General features: G+C 32.1%; 3 protein-coding genes across 3 annotated transcripts; 2 read left to right on the top strand and 1 right to left on the bottom strand.

Annotated features, from left to right (window-relative positions):
* The first annotated feature begins 1,467 nt into the window (after nucleotides 1-1,467).
* Nucleotides 1,468-6,525, top strand: LOC125821302 (ycf3-interacting protein 1, chloroplastic). The gene is made up of 6 exons (XM_049500717.1): nucleotides 1,468-1,823; nucleotides 1,907-1,951; nucleotides 2,724-2,837; nucleotides 4,027-4,107; nucleotides 5,323-5,487; nucleotides 6,295-6,525. The coding sequence occupies exons 1-6, from the start codon at nucleotides 1,518-1,520 to the stop codon at nucleotides 6,382-6,384; spliced, it is 801 nt and encodes a 266-aa protein (XP_049356674.1). The 5' UTR covers nucleotides 1,468-1,517; the 3' UTR covers nucleotides 6,385-6,525.
* A 919-nt stretch (nucleotides 6,526-7,444) lies between these two features.
* Nucleotides 7,445-8,368, top strand: LOC125821300 (uncharacterized). Its single transcript, XM_049500715.1, has one exon. It carries the CDS (start codon nucleotides 7,445-7,447, stop codon nucleotides 8,366-8,368), a length of 924 nt encoding a protein of 307 aa, XP_049356672.1.
* Nucleotides 8,369-12,401: 4,033 nt separating this feature from the next.
* LOC125821271 (galactan beta-1,4-galactosyltransferase GALS3-like) lies at nucleotides 12,402-15,552 on the bottom strand. Its single transcript, XM_049500688.1, has 2 exons — nucleotides 14,387-15,552; nucleotides 12,402-12,987 (listed from the first exon to the last, which is right to left on the bottom strand). The coding sequence occupies exons 1-2, from the start codon at nucleotides 15,550-15,552 to the stop codon at nucleotides 12,642-12,644; spliced, it is 1,512 nt and encodes a 503-aa protein (XP_049356645.1). The 3' UTR covers nucleotides 12,402-12,641.
* Between the last annotated feature and the right edge of the window lie 2,152 nt (nucleotides 15,553-17,704).

Raw genomic sequence — 17,704 nt, 5'->3', positions numbered from 1 at the left:
ATTGAATAGAGATTATAGTTCGTAGATATCATGATCATGAGTTAATTATGATCATATGAAGATATAATCATTGAGTGTAGCTAGCTGAGTAGCTAGCTAGTGCTTAATATCATAACTATATATTTAATATGATATTATTCACATGTCGTAAAAGTTTCTCATGTCAATCATATCACACAATTAGTTAACAAGTTATTTATTATATATATTTTGATTCCAAAACTTAATATAGTTTTCGAGTACCCTAGAGTTCCAATTTTGATCTTTTCAAAGTGATATGTATCCGATTTGTTATCGTGATTTTGTATATTAGACATGTTGATAAATATATTTGTTTTCTGTGTTTCTAGGGTTGGGATCCTACACATCATCGTGCCATCCATTTTGGAATTTGTTGTTTTGTGGCGCTATGATTGTACGAAATTTTATCACTACCTCTTGTATTTTTAAATCCGATATTTTGTGGCGTTATAGTTATGCACGCCCTAAATCTTGCATGTGATAGCACATTCTTTGGTTAAAACATACAATCATTATAACTTTTTATATCGACCTCGAATTAACAAACTGATTTGATATTCTAAAAACTAGACTTTTAATAAATTTTATTTGACATATATCTCAAAGCTCAACTCAATATATACAAGGAAATATATATGATCGCTTGAAGTTAAGTCATGTGAGATTATATGTGAATCATTTTCTTTCCTTCAATATTTTCTAACTTATTTCAAATTACATCTCCACTACTTTACACATGTAAAGTTGTAAACAATCTTCCAAACATAAGATTTAGTCATTACATCCCTTTATATAACACTTCAAATAAGATCACAATTTTTTTTTTGTATGGTTGGTGATTCACAATAGACTATCCACTTCTCAATTACTTAATAAAAGACATTAGTGAATTTGGCATATGTGAGATAAAAAGGGAGGACATACATTGCGGAATTTCTTGGTAATTCTAGCTAATCCATTGCTAAAACGCTTCTAGTTAATTGAATTTTTATTGGTAAAAAACTTCTAGTTAATTGAATTTTTATAATTCATTCCTAAATAAAATTAACATAAAATTTTTGTGGTTTAATTATGAATTTTTGTTCATTGCTAATTTCTCATTTTGAAGTTGGAGACATCAGTGAAACATGTTTTCAGGGAAGCTAATAAAATCACAGACATCAATTTAAAAAATGGAAACAATCTAGGTTATTTTGAAAAGTTAGGGGTCGTTTGGCGTGATAGGTAAAAAATAATAATTCTAGGATAAGTTTTTAGTACATCTCAATTTTTTGTTTGGTTACAAAGTGTGAGATAATTTATTTCATCATTAATTATTATGATCGCCATAAATTATACGCACTAATCTCGATTAATAAAACTATCATCTTAAAATGAATGTTTTATATTTAAAAACAACAAGGCATAATCATTTTTAAGGTTATCCATTCTGTTACCAAATCTTAACCGCAAGCAAAGCAAATGCTCTATCTCAACTAAATATTCCACTCTCTTCAATGGCGCTTCAGCTGCCATTCCCACTGCTCTCTTCCTCCTTATCATCACTGCCATTGTTAACTTCTTCACACTGCAAAATTTGCTCAATTCCCATCTCACCCTTTACTCATAAACCTCTTTTATCTTCTTCCAATGTACAAATTCTTGGATTTAGTAGCAGAACCACTTCACTGGGGCCTCTGTTTGTCAGTAAAGAAGACACCCAATTGACTAATGAGGAAGAAAGTTCCATTTCCACTGCTACCCAACAAGATGACGATGACCCAGATCCTGAATCGCTTGAATACGTTTCTCAAATTAAACGAGTTTAGTCTTCTACTTATTTTTTGGCTTTTACCCAATTCGGATTGTGCTGTTTCTGATGTATATATGGTTGTAAATTTTGTAGGCGTTGGAGCTTCTTAAGAGGAATCGGGATATGCTTTTCGGTGAGGTGTGAATTTACTTTTATCTTTTGAATTTTCCACAATATTAGCGAGGCTGCCTACTAGTATAAGCTCACTGCATTTACCACGTTTGTAGTGCTTTTTGCATATTTTCAGTGTTTCTTCAGCTAATAATAATGTTATCTGATAGATGTTGGTGCCTCTCCCTTTTTAGTACCATATCGATTGTCTTAGTTAGAGTTAGAACTAAAGCTTAGTTACATTAGCTTCCTCTTATAGAGGCTTGCTTCTTCAAGTTCCGTTTGTTGCTTTACATTTTGATAGAAATAGGTGCTCGCAGCTGGCTCATTATCTACTAAATGAGCCTTCATTGACTGCTTGCGATTCCCTAATTAAGTAACCAAACCAATACCTGTCATTTTGAACAAACAATGGTATATTTTGAGCATTTGAAGTGGACGAACAATCAACGTGCACAATTGAGTTTCGTGCCATCATGTGTACCAGTCTGGTGTTTATGAGGAGATCTTTTTCTTCCAATCGGGGACATGTAAGTCCATGTAGGAGTAAGCGTGAGATTTAGACAAGTGTAAATTGAAAGAGACTTAATTTGTTTGTTTTGTCTTTCAGTACTGAAATGAAATGGACTTGAATACTGTGGAATGGATACTAAAGATTCTCATAGTCAAACCCAACTAACTTGGGATTGAGGAATAGTTGATTAATTAATTGGTAGACTGTTTTAGTTAACTATCTCTATGGGGTAATTTAAATGTCAAATTGTTTCTAGATTGACCAACTCCTTTGAGTTTATTACAGGTTAAATTGACTATAATGATTGAAGATCCCAGGGACGTTGAGCGAAGGCGGCTGCTTGGCATTGATGATGAAAATGCTCCAACAAGGGATGACTTAGCTGCCTGTTTAGAAGAAGTAAGTATTTGCTCCACAAATGCCTCAAATCAATGCTGACGATTTATATGGCTTTTTACTCGGGAGGCTTCTCCTGAACTATATTTCTTGTTGTTGCGATCAAAGTTGTAATCTGGTTCTGGAAGTGTGACCTGGAGCTATGATTTGGACTACTAAGCCCGCATATCTGCTGATACCAGATGTTACCTGAAATATAGGACATCTAGTTAGAATGATCATCTGCTTGTGATCCAAGCGTAGTTGATAAAATGATTGATGATAAGAATAGAACAAATGAGACCTGTGTTGAAGATTTCATAACATCTTGAATCAGATAGATATTTGAATCACGCGGATACAAAGTTTGCTCAATTGAACAGAGGTTCTCGATGACAACGCAATACCAAAATTTCCGTATATGGACCGATAGAAGATGTTATTTGAGGTTTTGTTTGCGAAGAACAAACTTGATAGCCATAGATGGCATTTACATGCAGATTTCTAAATATTAATAAAGATAAAATTTCAGCATGGTAGATACATATTCATATAGTCTGACAATGTGATAGTTGAGTTAAAGTAGAAATATGGAGAAAATATGAAAATGAACCTAAATAGGTATCAGCGAGTCATCATAAGAAAAAAAAATTGATGCTCTCAAGGAAGATAATTAAAATATTACTATCTCGGTCTCAATTTATGTGATGGTGTTTGACTAGCCACGGAGTTTAAGTAAGAAAGATAGACTTTTGAAATTGTAGTCTAAAATAAGCCATAGCTATTTGAATCACGCTGATTACATACACTGATATTGAAGACCTGTGTCGAAGATTTCATAACATCTTGAAAAGGGAAATATGTCATAAACAAAATGAGACAGTGAAATAGCAAAAAATTTAGAAGGTCTTTTTTTTTTTTCTTTTTTCTTGCTTACCTCAATAGGTTCTCAATGAGTTTTATATGCACAGCTATAGATCAAATTGTTTCTAGTTGAATGTAATGTAAAAGAAGCATCTTTGTTGGACCAAATTACTATCTATTCAAATTCTAAATGTTCCTTGATCAACAATCGGCTGAAGGATCAAGGCTTTGGTTGTCTTTAAAGCGCTCATTAATTATTTCTTTCTTCTTAATGTTGCAGTACATGGTTCTAAGTATATGTTTCCTAAGGCCTTGCTAAATCCTTTATTATTATTATTTCTTGTTGAAGATAAATGAAGGAAAAGTACCAAAAGATCGGGTTGCTCTGCAGATGCTTGCAGAAGAGATGAATTCATGGCCTAATTTGGAGGTATTACTGTGACCTCAAACATTCTTCTGGACACAATTTTACAATTAAGCATGATAGTAAATGCTCGCAGTTCATCTTCCATTCTGTGCGGCAGAAAAAACACTTACTTTTTAGTTTGGGAGGGGCTGTGAAGTAGTAATTCAATTCTCTATAAGGTTGCTTGATTGTTTTCTTCCTTAGCATTCGGCCAACAAATGCATTACTAGGTTCACTTATGTCTCAAAGTCATCCATAAGCATTCTAATATTTTGATTTCACAATTTTATTCAACTGCACTGCATAGTAGGTTGACAAACACACTATATGCTTTTTGAAGCAGGTTTATGCAGTTATCAGTCATTCTAATAAAATGTGCCAGTTTTTAATAGCCAGAATCAGATTGACCTACTTAATATTGGGGTTGGGAGGTGGGGAGAGACTGCAATAGTATTACTCAGGTTTTTATCGAAGATCGAGAAATGTTCCAATCCAGACCATGGATAAGAAGTGGTCTTGATTTGCATTTCAAATTAATAAAAATTCAACAAGTTACTACTTCTTTAGCAGACTCCTTTTTAGTAGTGAGTCAGCTAAAAGTAAATGAGGTGCCTCTGATAAGAAATTTAATTTTCTTATGTTTTAAATGAGGGATGTATACTGCTCAGGGAGAAAAATCTCAATAATTTGACCTTTAGGTCGAGTTTTTTTCCCTAATAAAAGTTAGCTTGAATGGCTTGGAGATATGTTAGTGAAACTTTATCAGTTTACGCCAATCAACAGAAAGCAAATTCTAAACCATCCAGTCCATGGTGAATTTAAACCTTTCACTCCCAAAGTCAAATACGCTGATCAAAATGAAATCTTTTAATCGCATTGAAATTTTTAACACTGATTTATTGGTTGAATAGTTTCTCCTCAAGTTTTGATTTCTGGACAGTTTTATATCTTTCCCAAACAATTTTCTGCTTTTCTGAAAAGTAGCAGAAATCATTTCTTTTTTCTTTTCTTTCTTTTTGAAAGTTCGTACACCAGTACTATTTCTTTCATGTATTAAGCTTTTACTTGATCTGGACAATTCCATTTACAAATAATCTTGATTTAATTTTTTTCATTTCTTGAAATCAAAAGAGCCTATTTGATTGATTGTACATCCCCTGGGAACGCGATGTCTTTGTAGTGGCACCAATTGCATCATTCAGACAATTAGTAGTTATACTGTATTCTTGTTGGATTTAGGTTGAAGCCTCGAAGCAAAATAAGAGCAGATCCCTGTATGCAAAAGCCACAGACACTGGTATTGATCCAAAAGAGGCTGCTAAGCGGCTCAAGATTGACTGGGATTCAGCAGCTGAGATTGAGGAGGCAGCTGATAGTGACGAGCCAGACATTCCTCCAGTTCTGGTTAGTCGACGATATAAATGCTTAGATATTTCTCTGGTTATTCCTCATGTTCTGATTGTTCATTAGGCTGGCTAAGTTCTATTCCCGATAATCAGCTTGCAATTTAATGGAGTATGTTAAATGCACCAATTTTTACATGTTATTGAGTGAATACCTGGCAAAACAACAAGTTCACTTTTCTTGAAAAGTTAAAAGTATCAGATCATGACTAATCCTGTTTGGCCAAGCTTCTGGGAAGCCAAAACCCAAAAGTACTTTTTTTATTTTAAAAGAATGCTCATTTTAGATAGTAAAGGTGTTTGGCCAAGCGAAAAAGGTAGTTTTTTTCCGTGAGCACTTTTGGAACATTAGCATGCACAAATTGTTGCTATAATATGCTAAAATTCTTTCTCAATTTATTAGTCGAGCACAAATTGCTATTTTCAACGGTACTTTTTTCGAAAATCATTTTTCAAAATAAGCTGTTTTGGAAGCTTGGCCAACAGTCTATAGATCAAGTTTAGCTGGTAGCCCAGAAAAATGTTAGCTTCATGAAAGAATACGATCCTGGTAGAAAAAAGCATCGTTGCAAAGAGCTCAAATCTTTTCAGATGCATTATAATATAGCTCCATCAAGTAGTAATTATGGAAAATTCTCTTAACTGTAGGTTTTAGTTTTAGACTATGTGCTTGATTAGGGAGATCAGGTGCTTATTGAGATAAAACTTAAATCATAAAATCTAATTGTAATATAGAACTTGGCTAGATATGTTGCTGTCATTACCGCTTCATTTGGAGCTGGTTCTGACGAGGGACATTTTCATGCAGGGATATGGAGCTTTATACTTGGTCTCTGCATTACCAGTCATCATTGGCATCTCTGTTGTGTTGATTCTGTTCTATAATTCTCTACAGTGATACACCTTTTGGCATTTTTGCAGGGTCGATAGTGTACACGATTTGTCCTTCCAATCATAACAATAGTGGAAACTTAAATTTTGTCATAGAAAATGTATGTTTGTATCAGTTCTAATATAGAGCTCATGATGTATTTTGAGTGAATGTGTGTTTTAGCTATATGTAAGTGAATCAGTTAGATCTCTTGCATACGCGACGGTGTTTTATCGTCTCATCTCAATAATTTAGTTAGTTGTATAATTCCATTATATTATATTCAACCGTGTGATTGCACGTTCATTTTATTAAACTTGAATTTAAAACTCTGAATTAAGTTGTCTAAAATATAGTAGTCACCAGACATAATATAAGAATATTTTGAGATTTTCTTTATTCTTTTTGAGTTGGAGGGTACAATAAACATTGAACCTTTGATGCCGGTGGAAATGCTAATATAATTCTTTTTTGCTTAGGCATCCGGAATCTAAAATTCACTGGCCTGACTAATTCAGCTTATAGAGTCAAGTAGGTCCATTGTTCTTATTCACATGACTCGAATCAATATATTTAGGTAGGGCAATAGAGGAATGTTAGTTATAGAGCAAGAATGTTAGCAATGGGTTCGGTAGAACTCAATAGCTTTGGATCATTGATGGTATGCTTATATGAACTTGAACAATGATCTCCTCTCAAGAATTAGATTTTGGGAATGTGTCGGACTTAAATGTCATATTTTTACTGGTATAAGAGTCAGGTTTAAACTCTTTCAATTAGGTTTGTGCATAAAGAGGGTATTAGAGTTTGGTTTCACTTTTGTGCTTGGTGGTTGGTTACTAGAGAACTTGTTGTCCACTTAGTTGATGCTAGGTCAAAGTATGGCATAGTATAATATATTAATGAGATTTGTTTTCCACACACGTTGGGACAAAAAGACGTGACAATCATAACTAAGATATAATACAATACAAAGACATGTCTCCCACAATATCTATGTTTAGCTTTCTCCCCCCTTAAATACCTAAAATCTATAGTTGATGGACATCTCAATTCTCACTCAACTTTCACACTCCAAACTTCAAATATGCCTTCATTCATAAATGTTCAAGATTCAAATGAATCTGACTTCCCTATTTCCTTGAAAGAATCAACAAATACACATAAAAAATCTGACATTTTAACAATTCCTCTGCCTAGGCCACCATCAAAGAAATTCTTGAGCAACAGCCTTCCAAACTCAACAACTTCATCACCTAGATTTGCATCAAAGAAAAAGTCCAAAAGCCAACCTTCTCCTCTCTCCAACAACCCTTTGGCTAGGCAACATTCTGTGGCACTGGCAAACCTCCAACGGTTGAAAGAAGATCACTTAAGGAGGAGCAAGTCATGTGGTGAAGGAAGATCAAGTGCGCCACCGGATAAACATGTTGTTGGATTAATCACAAAGGTAATGAATAGTAGTAGTAGTGTTAAACATGTTGAAGAAAGCAAAGTAGATGATAAAGCAGAATCTATTGATCAAAAGTTCAAATGTGGTGCTATGTGTTTATTTATTCCTGGTTTAGGAAAAACAAAACAAGTGAGAGCCAGGAGGGTAGAAATAGAAACTGAAATAGTACATGATGTTGGACACAATATTTCAAGAAAAGTGTCATTGGAGAAATTTGAATGTGGATCATGGACATCATCAGCTATAATCAATGATGAAGAAAATGAAAATGATGATTCCAATCTCTTCTTTGATCTACCAATTGAGCTAATCCAATGTAGTGATGATAAGGACATGACTTGTTCACCAGTAACAGCTGGATTTGTTTTTGACAAGGAACCAAAAGGGGTCCTAAAGAACACCACCACACCAAAAACTAGTGACTCCACAACGCGCCATGTTCGCTTTTCTACCTCTGACCCTGACCCTGACTCTGGCTTGCCTACGTCCTGCATGACTCCTCGCACGCGCAAGGCAAGGGAAGATTTCAATGCACTCCTAGAAGCCCAATGTGCATGACCCGAGCCTGATCCAAGTCCAACCACAGGTTTTGGGTTCGACAATGTTTTAAGCACGAACCCTACATATATATACTCTTATTTCAATTTGTTTGTCTTACTTTTCTTTTTAAGTCCGTTTTAAAAAGAATGTCTCTTTCTTTGGCAATTCTTAACTTTCCACATGACATGTTTAAGATCACATACAAACTTGAGATGTATATGACATGATTCTTAAGGACATTTCACCAGTAAAAATGTATTTCATATTCCAACAAACTTTTCTAATATAAACTAAAGGCAGATAGAATAGAGACTAAACAAAAGAAAACCTAGCACTATACAAAGAATAGTTTGTGATATCAAATCCATTAACATGATATTAAGAGAATTAACTTAGACATGAATTTTAAGACTTCTTTTTTCGATATAAAAGTCATTTTTCCAACAATTCTCCATATATTTCAAAATAGAATAAAATAAAATAAAAAGTTCGGTTGATTTTCATAAATGAGCAAAATACATTGAATTGGGTGTTTCTTGGATTATGAATCAAACCTAGACAAGACATATTTTTGTATCTACGAGCCAATCTTTAGAAATTATGCGATTTTCTTGATTTTTCGTGTGTGCCCATAGATCTGGCGCCTTGGAGCATCCAAATTTTTTTATGAGGACTTTCGTAATGAGTTGGGAAAGCATTACAAATATAGTCCCAACATTTTTTAAGACATATTTTTCGCATTTACGAGCCAATTTTAAGTCAACTTTCTTGATTTTTTTCGTGTGTGTTAGCCCATTGATCTGGCGCCTTGGAACACCCAAATTTTTTTAAGGCACCAGATCCATGGGTATACACACTAAAAATTAAGAAAGTCGGCTAATTCCTAAAAGTTGACTCATAAATGCGAAAATATGCCTTAAAAAAATAGTGGGACTATACGCAATGTTTCCCCAATTCATTATAGAGATCCTCATAAAATTTATCAAAAAAAATTGGGTGCTCAAAGGTGCCAGATGGATGAGCTAATACGCACAAAAACCAAGAAAGTCGGCTAATTCCTAAAAGTTGACTCGTAAGTTGTAAATGTGAAAATATGCCTTAAAAAATTGTGGGACTATATGTAATGTTTCCCCATCTCATTACGTTGGTCCATATATAATTTTTTCAGAATTTTTTTTTGTGTGCTCCAAGGCGCTAGATCCCTCGGCTAATACATACAAAAAACCAAGAAAGTTGGCTAATTCCTAAAAATTGACTCGTAAATGCAAAAATATGCCTTAAAAAAATATGGGACTATACACAATGATTCTCCAACTCATTACTGAGGTCCTCATAAAATAATTTTAGAAAAAAAAATTTGGGTGCTCCAAGGCGCCAGATCCATGGGCTAATACACACAAAAAAAATAAGAAAATCGATTTATTCCTAAAAGTGGGCTCGTAAACGTGAAAATATGTCTTAAAAATAATAGGACTATATGCAATGTTTCCCCAACTTATTACATTGGTCCTCATGAAAAAAATTTGGTGCTCCAAGGCGCCTGGGCTAATAAACACAAAAACCAAGAAAGTCGGCTAATTCCAAAAAGTTGACTTGTAAATGCGAAAATATGCATTAAAAATGGTGGGACTATACGCAATGTTTCCCTAACTCATTACGGAGGTCCTCATAAAAAAAAATTAGATTTTTTTTTGGGCGCTCCAACGTATCAAATCCATGGGCTAACACACAAAATATCAAAAAAGTCTGTCAATTTCTAAAAGTTGGCTCGTATATGCAAAAATATGTCTTAAAATGGTGGCACTATACGCAATACTTCCCCAACTCATTACAAATGTCCTCATAAAGTTTTTTCTAGAAAAAAAATTAGGTGTTCCAAGGCGCCAGATCCATAGGGTAATACACACGAAATACCAATAAAGTCTGCTAATTCCTAAAAATTGGCTCGTAAATGCGAAAATATGTCTTAAAAATGGTGGGACTATATGCAATGCTTCCCCAACTCATTACGGATGTCCACATAAAGTTTTTCAGGAAAAAAAAAATTAGGTTCTCCAAGGCGCCAAATCCATGGGGTAATATACACGAAAACCATGAAAGTCGATTAATTCCTAAAAGTTGACTTGTAAATGCAAAAATATGTCTTATAAAAGTGGTGGGACTATACGCAATGCTTCCCCAACTCATTACGAATTCTTATAAAAAAAAATTAGTATTTTTTTTTGGGTTCTCCAAGGCTCTAGATCCATAGGTACACACGAACAAAATTAGCTCGTAAATGTAAAAATATGCCTTAAAATGGTGGACCATACACAATGCTTCTCCAACTCTTTACGGATGTCCTCACTAAGTTTTTTCAGAAAAAAAAAATTGAGGTACTCTACAGCGTCAGATCCATAGGCTAATACACATAGAAACCAAGAATGTCGGTTAATTTAAAAATTAGCTCATAAATGCAAAAGTATGCCTTAAAAAATGATGAGATTATACACAATCCTTTTCCAACTCATTTAAAAATAAAATTGAAATACTCCAAGGCACTTGATCCATAAACTAATACACATAAAATACTAAGAAAGTCACATAATTCTTAAAAATTGGATCGCATACGAAAAATATGCCTTACCGACTCATGAAAAATGAAATAGGTCAAATTAATTTTCCACCAAACTTATGTCATTATCCAAAATCTAAACTGTGCATATACATCTATATCCCTTTCATATTGTGTTTTAGGCTATTGAGTTTCACACACGTTGACAGACAAATGGCAACATACTTACACTACACCAAAACTTCACAAACACATCAACACTTTTTTCCAAATGAAGAAATTGTTCGTCTGATGACGAGAATTATTCATTTTAAAAAAATATATATAAATCACTTTAAATTAGTTACAAAATTTATTAATATATTTTTCAAGTTATATTCATATGCAAATAACTTCCAATTTCTGAATATTATTTTTTAATACTTTTTTGTCTCAAAGTATATAGTATTATTTATGTCCAAACATCCACTTATTTCTACCTTTACTAAAAGCATCATTATTAATAGGCACATGCAAATTTAAGCAAAGGTGATAGATTAAAAAAAAAAAAAAGTTTAATTAGAGTAGGCTTGTTTACAAAGTCAAGAAATTGCTCATCTTTTCTTTCCATGTCAGGTTTAGTTAAATGATTTAAAGAATTCCAATAAAGCTCCTTCTGTCATCCACCACTTTGATAAATTATCCATTTTTTTGCTTTATAACATGAAAACTAACGGGTCGCGTAAGGTGTAGAATAGTGTTGAATATAGTCTATATATTAATAATGTTAATATTAATAATATTTGTATCAATTATGTTAACATTATTTTTTATATATAATTGATTTAATATATTAAAAATAATATGAAGTAAGGTATTTTTATTTACAAAAATATCTTCTATAAATATAGTAGAAAGAATAGAGAAAAGATTTTGAAAAATAATTAAATCTTTAATGCATATATTAAAATTTGTTACATTATTAACATCATGTATTAATTTTATATATATATATATATATATATTGTAATACCAAATAAAGTAGGTAATTAATGCTCAACACATAATGCATGAGTTACACATAAGTATAAATGATCTCACATTAAATTAAAGAAAAGAGATAAAATCAACTCATAGTTTGGTAATTTTTTAGTTAATATATTTTATTAAAAAAAGCACTAACTAAATCATGATGATCAAGAATCCTAAAAGAATGAATATAAAGTTAGTTGAGGTCCCTTTCGCAAAGCAAAAAACGACAATCATAACATAACGTCTCCATCTTAGAGCTCTTTCTAAAAGAAATTATGTAATTCCCCGTCTGTAACTATCTTTAAAATTTTCATTTTATTTTTAATTAAATAATTTTCAACCACACAAACATTTAAAAAATATTTTAAATTATAATTTTTTTAAAAAAATTCTTAAATATTATGTCAAATCAACTGATATCACCTAAAATGAGACTGAGAAAATATTTTTTTTTTAAGGGCATGCAGTTGGACCACCGACACTATTACCCAAATTTCAGCCAATTATCATTAAAAAAGAAGAAGAAAAGGAATCACTTCAGTGCATTGGGAAAAACCTTATTACTATTAAGTACAAAACACCAATGTAATCCTATAATATTATACCAAAACATGTACCACCTGTCTCTGTTGTTTCTATATCTTATCTTAAAATAACATAAAAAATTATCATACAGAGAAAGAACCTCAAAAAAACAAGTGGAGTAGTAAATATAGACTTCATTCACTATTGTCTAGTTTTTTGTAGTGTAGATCCAATCATCTTGAGCTCGAATCTCTTCACAGTTCCAGCAATGTCTCTCATTGTTGAGTCCACTTCATACGGGATTTGGTCAACGGTGATCGTCGTGGCGTTGACCAGCTGTCGACATGGCTCCCTGTGTTCGGCTATCGTCCCGTGATAGTGGAAATACTTGATCCTTCCCTCCGTCTTGTGAGTCGTCTTGCCCACCGTGTTTTGTGACATGTGCACCCCCGTTGCTATAACGTTGCGCGGTTGCACCGCGTATTTCCTGTCCCTTCTTATTCCTCTCTTCACATCCTTGTATACTAGCTTCTCAAATCCCCATTTCCTGCGGTCACATTAAGGATGAAATCATCACGAATTGACTGGTTTTACGTTTATAGTTAGGTTGCGTCCAATCATTTGATTGGACAACAATATAAAAGCATCCATCAATACTAAAGACATTGTCCTTACAATAGACAATTTAGTGTGTAATTTAAGAAATTAAAATAGTATAACTCAATAATTTAAGATTTCAATAATACTATCAATCAATGCAAACTGACAAAGGGCTACATATTCAAATTAAAATTAATAACCTCAAAGTTAGGTTAGTTCAATTCACTGCAAATAAATATTGCTCTAGTTTACAATAATGATCAAACATTGGATTCTCATCATGTTCTAAAGAAGCTACAGCATATATAGCTGCCACTTGGACCACAAAAGAACCAGAAATACAAGAATATACTTGTCTAATCTCTTACCCGATACCTATTTTGGTGGAAAATCATGAGCACATGATATAATAGTCGAGATGCATGTAAGCTAACTTATTCCCTCCTTGGCACCTAACTTCTGTAACCCATTAAGCATCTCAATTATTCAAGATTCAACCACCAGAGAGGTTTCATCACTAGAATACATGTTCAAAACCTACTTGTGGTCAAGTCTCTATCAAAGCATTTCATTATCAACCATCAAAGAACCTTTAAAGAAATACGAATTTAGAACCACCAAAATAGTCCTACTACTATACTATTCCTTCAACCAATAATTTAAGATTTCACCTATAATATTTAAAAATGTAACTATAGAATTCGGAAACAACTCAGACCACAAACTAAAATCCAGACACTTTTATCTATTTTTCGCTTAGAGGTGTTGGGCAGATGCTAAAGTCGAAGTGTTATGGGGACAAGAATTGATTGACCGAATAATCACAGTTGTCAATTATTAGATTCAGAAACATATCACATCTAGTATTTGGCAAATGAAAAGCTAGTTACACAGTGAATTCAGCTGAATTAACTTCTTCTAAATGCCAAAATCAACTTAATAATACTTTTATTGCCAATTGGTATTATTTCAAAGATCCCAAATTCTTCATATTCCATTTATTATACAACACGAGTCAATTTAATGTCCTGCATTGGGAATATTAGCTGTCAACTTTTGAAGAAGAAAAATTGACCAAAGAAATTAACAATAATAATGTTTTATGTGGAATCGATCTTCCATATAAGATGTTCTATAATAACATTTCAATACAATAATCATGCTTTTCGTAGTACTAATCTTTCATGTTATGTTATATTATATGTTTTCAGTAACACTATTTCTACAATCACATTTCACTATAATAATTGTGAAATCGATCTTTCATGTTCCGTTATATATGTTCTTTGTAACACTGTTTCGCTATAGCAACCAAAACAAATGATGTATTGAGAATATTGTTATACCTGTAGGATTTGCCACGGTCTTCTTCTAAACAGAGCTTGTTGGACATTGGCATTTGTTCAATGGTGAACTGTGTATAATCTGATAACGAATTAACCACAGACTTAATAGTACTCTTTTTAGGCACAAATATGAACTCATCCACATCGAAGAAAAACATCCATTTGGCTTGAAATCTGTATTTATGCAAACAATCATTCACAATGAGAAATTGATTGTGATAATAGCCATCAAACCTTTCCTGATCTCTGATATCCTGTAGCGTAACATATCCTTTCTCAATCCATGGCTTCAATACCGCCATTACTCCTTCGTGTACACCTCCAGCATCATGGATTACAAAATGAGATTTCACCCCGAACAATCTAACATGAAACGCAAGCCATTCCCGTACTCTCTGTGGACTCAAATTACCATACAAAGACGAACCGCAGTACAGGAAATCGTACTTTGGTGGTTTATTGAATGTTGAAATGAAGTTTGTGAAATCTTGCTCTGACTCTGTTAAAGCCAAAAAAGTGTCGGTGATATTGAATTTACTATCACCACCGCCATTAGTAGTAGCGTGAATCAGTAACTTTCCTCCATCACCAACTGGGATTGGGAAAGTGCAATTTACAACTAACACAGTATACACTCTTCCATATCCCCAATCTGGAAGGATTTTGGTACCGGTAACATTAATGTGTTTCTGCATAGTACTATCATTCGTTTTGGGGATCCATTCACACAAATAACTGGGTTTTCCATAAACATGAAGAGGCTTCGAAGCTAAACCCATAACAGCAAAAGTATTAATTCCACCTCTATAAGCAGACATCAATATAAAATTATACGCAGCAGAACCAAATGGGTTGAAAGCACGCTTAATAATTCCATTTTCCATTAGTTCATCTTTGGCCAGTGCAGGCGGTGGCGGCGGCTGAACAGCGGTGGAGGCGTTAATAGCTGAAATTGAAACTGAAACAGAATCGATAATAGTGGAACTGGAGAAAGATGGAACAGAAATACAAGTAGTGGCTAGATTGTTTGAAAAACGAATAGGCATGAATTGAAGAATTGTAATAAGGGAAAAAAGAAAAAGTAAAGCAGTAAGGATAAATTTGAGTTCAGCTGCACAATTCCAAACAATACCAACAAACATTTTCCTCTCTTTCTCCTTCGTCATTGTACTAGAAAGAGAGAAAAAAGGCAGATAACAGAAATAGTACAGAGAAAACAGAAAATGGCAGACAAGGAAGAAGCAAACAAACAAAATTTTCTCTTTCTTTTCTGTCTGTTTTTGTTTCAGAAATCTCTCTCTAATCAATGCTGTATTTTTGGAATATGAAAGAGTGACTAGTGAAGGTTTATAATCATGTATTTATGGATTTCATATTGAAAATTGAAAAAGGACTCTGATTTTATTTTATTTTATTTTGGCTTTAATGATGGTATGGATAGATTCTTGTCTAAGTTTATTTTATCAATTACCATATAAAAATGTATTTAGACAGCTAGATCTAATTAAGGTAAGTATTATACTTATTTGTAATAAGCAATTAAGTTACTAATTATTATAACCATATAATTTTTTATTTATTTATCTATTTCAAATATCTCAAGATAGAGTTATTTGTCGAATAAAAGAGATAGATCTAATATTAAAATTTGCACAAAAATTCTAACGTTTTCGGGTAGGAATTCAATTCATATCAGGTTAACTCCTCAAATTACTGATCGTGATATAGTCATGACAGAGCAAACTCTCGATTTGGTCATTAAAATCTAGAGAGTTATTTTTATATTTTATCCTTAATATTAAAAAAAATTGACATCAACTAAGAGACAAAATTGACATCTATTATTCCAAAATTGGTACAAAATGGTCTCTCTTTTTTAATTTTTCAACCGATAGAATTAACAAAGAATAACCCATAAATATTTGAATAATATAGCATATAGAACCGATATTTTCATTCAATCTTCCTATCTTTTCTCCTAAAATATCTCCATTTAGATTTAGAAGCTATAATAGGTTGAAGATTATTTTTTATTTTTTTAAAAAAGAAGAAGATATTGACTGTTATTTTAAAAAACTATATAATTTTAATTAAGGAAAAAAAATTATTAAATTTTTGTCTAATCTAGACTATTGTGTTACAAGAACAACAATTAAATGGATTGGCTATAATAAACTTTATTACAAAAAAAATTAAAATTTAATGCTTCCGTTCGAATTTGACTTTAGGTCACTGATATATTTGAGTTGTTCTAGATTGAGGTTGTGCATAAACTAGTTTCAAGTAATATGTATATAATATATGAATATAAATTTTCATTTTTTTAGATACATTGTGTATGTTTAAATTTTATTATGTGTGTTTAAAATGTCAATAACATGTAGGACTTGTACCATCGTGTCAATTCTCGTAATATTAGTTACTTATTTTTTATATATATTAAAATTATATCTCAATTAATATAAATATTGTGTAAAAAAATATAAAAATAAAATTATATATATACTTTATTTGTTATTTCTTAATGAGAGTGTAAAATCCATTAAAGAAAGTATTTAGACAATCCCATATTTATAATAAATAAACAATTACTAGTTAGTCTGGTTAAATATTTAATAGGTTAAAAGTGTTATTTTTTGTCAAAAAAAAAAATTGTTTGAAAAATACTGGGGTATTTGATGAAGCTTTTGAGAGAAAATAAGATGTGAGAATTGAGAGATTGTTCATAAATATGAAAAAGAGATGTATTAATGCCTCAAAGTGAAGATGTGGTAATTAAACAGAATATATATAACTCAATTTTACTAAATCGATGGTATGCTTTAAATAAGAGATTGTGAAGGCTATAAATTTAAATAAAAGACTAGTAGGTAACAATACGTTGGCTTGTTAGCTATCCTTGGGTAGTTATAAATTTATAATATTGCCTTGGTAGTTGTTCATTCATTAATATTTGTTACTATATGTATGTTTTTTGCGCTTTGACGACTATTATTTTATTTTGTTATTATTATTTTACTTTAATAGTACAAATATTATTATTTTTGGTCCAGGATACAAAAGTTTATCTGACCAGCAATAATGCAAAGAGTCAGAGGCGTGATGTGTATAATTTCGCGTAAATTTAAGAAATTACAAATGATAAAAAATAATTCATTCTAAATTAATCGTCATATTTTACTATGTCGTCATCAATTTAATTAAGTATTTTTTAAAAAAAGTTTAAAAATTATATGAAAAATGTTTAATAAGTAATAATTTTTTTCATAATAATTTGATAATAAATATGGCTTAAAACATTAATTTTTTAATATAATT

Source organism: Solanum verrucosum, unplaced genomic scaffold (genome assembly GCF_900185275.1).
Source record: "Solanum verrucosum unplaced genomic scaffold, falcon-dt-bn FXZP01000222.1, whole genome shotgun sequence".
Taxonomy (NCBI): Eukaryota; Viridiplantae; Streptophyta; class Magnoliopsida; order Solanales; family Solanaceae; genus Solanum; species Solanum verrucosum.
Note: the sequence above shows the minus strand (reverse complement) of the source record. Positions and strands in the feature narration are given on the sequence as shown.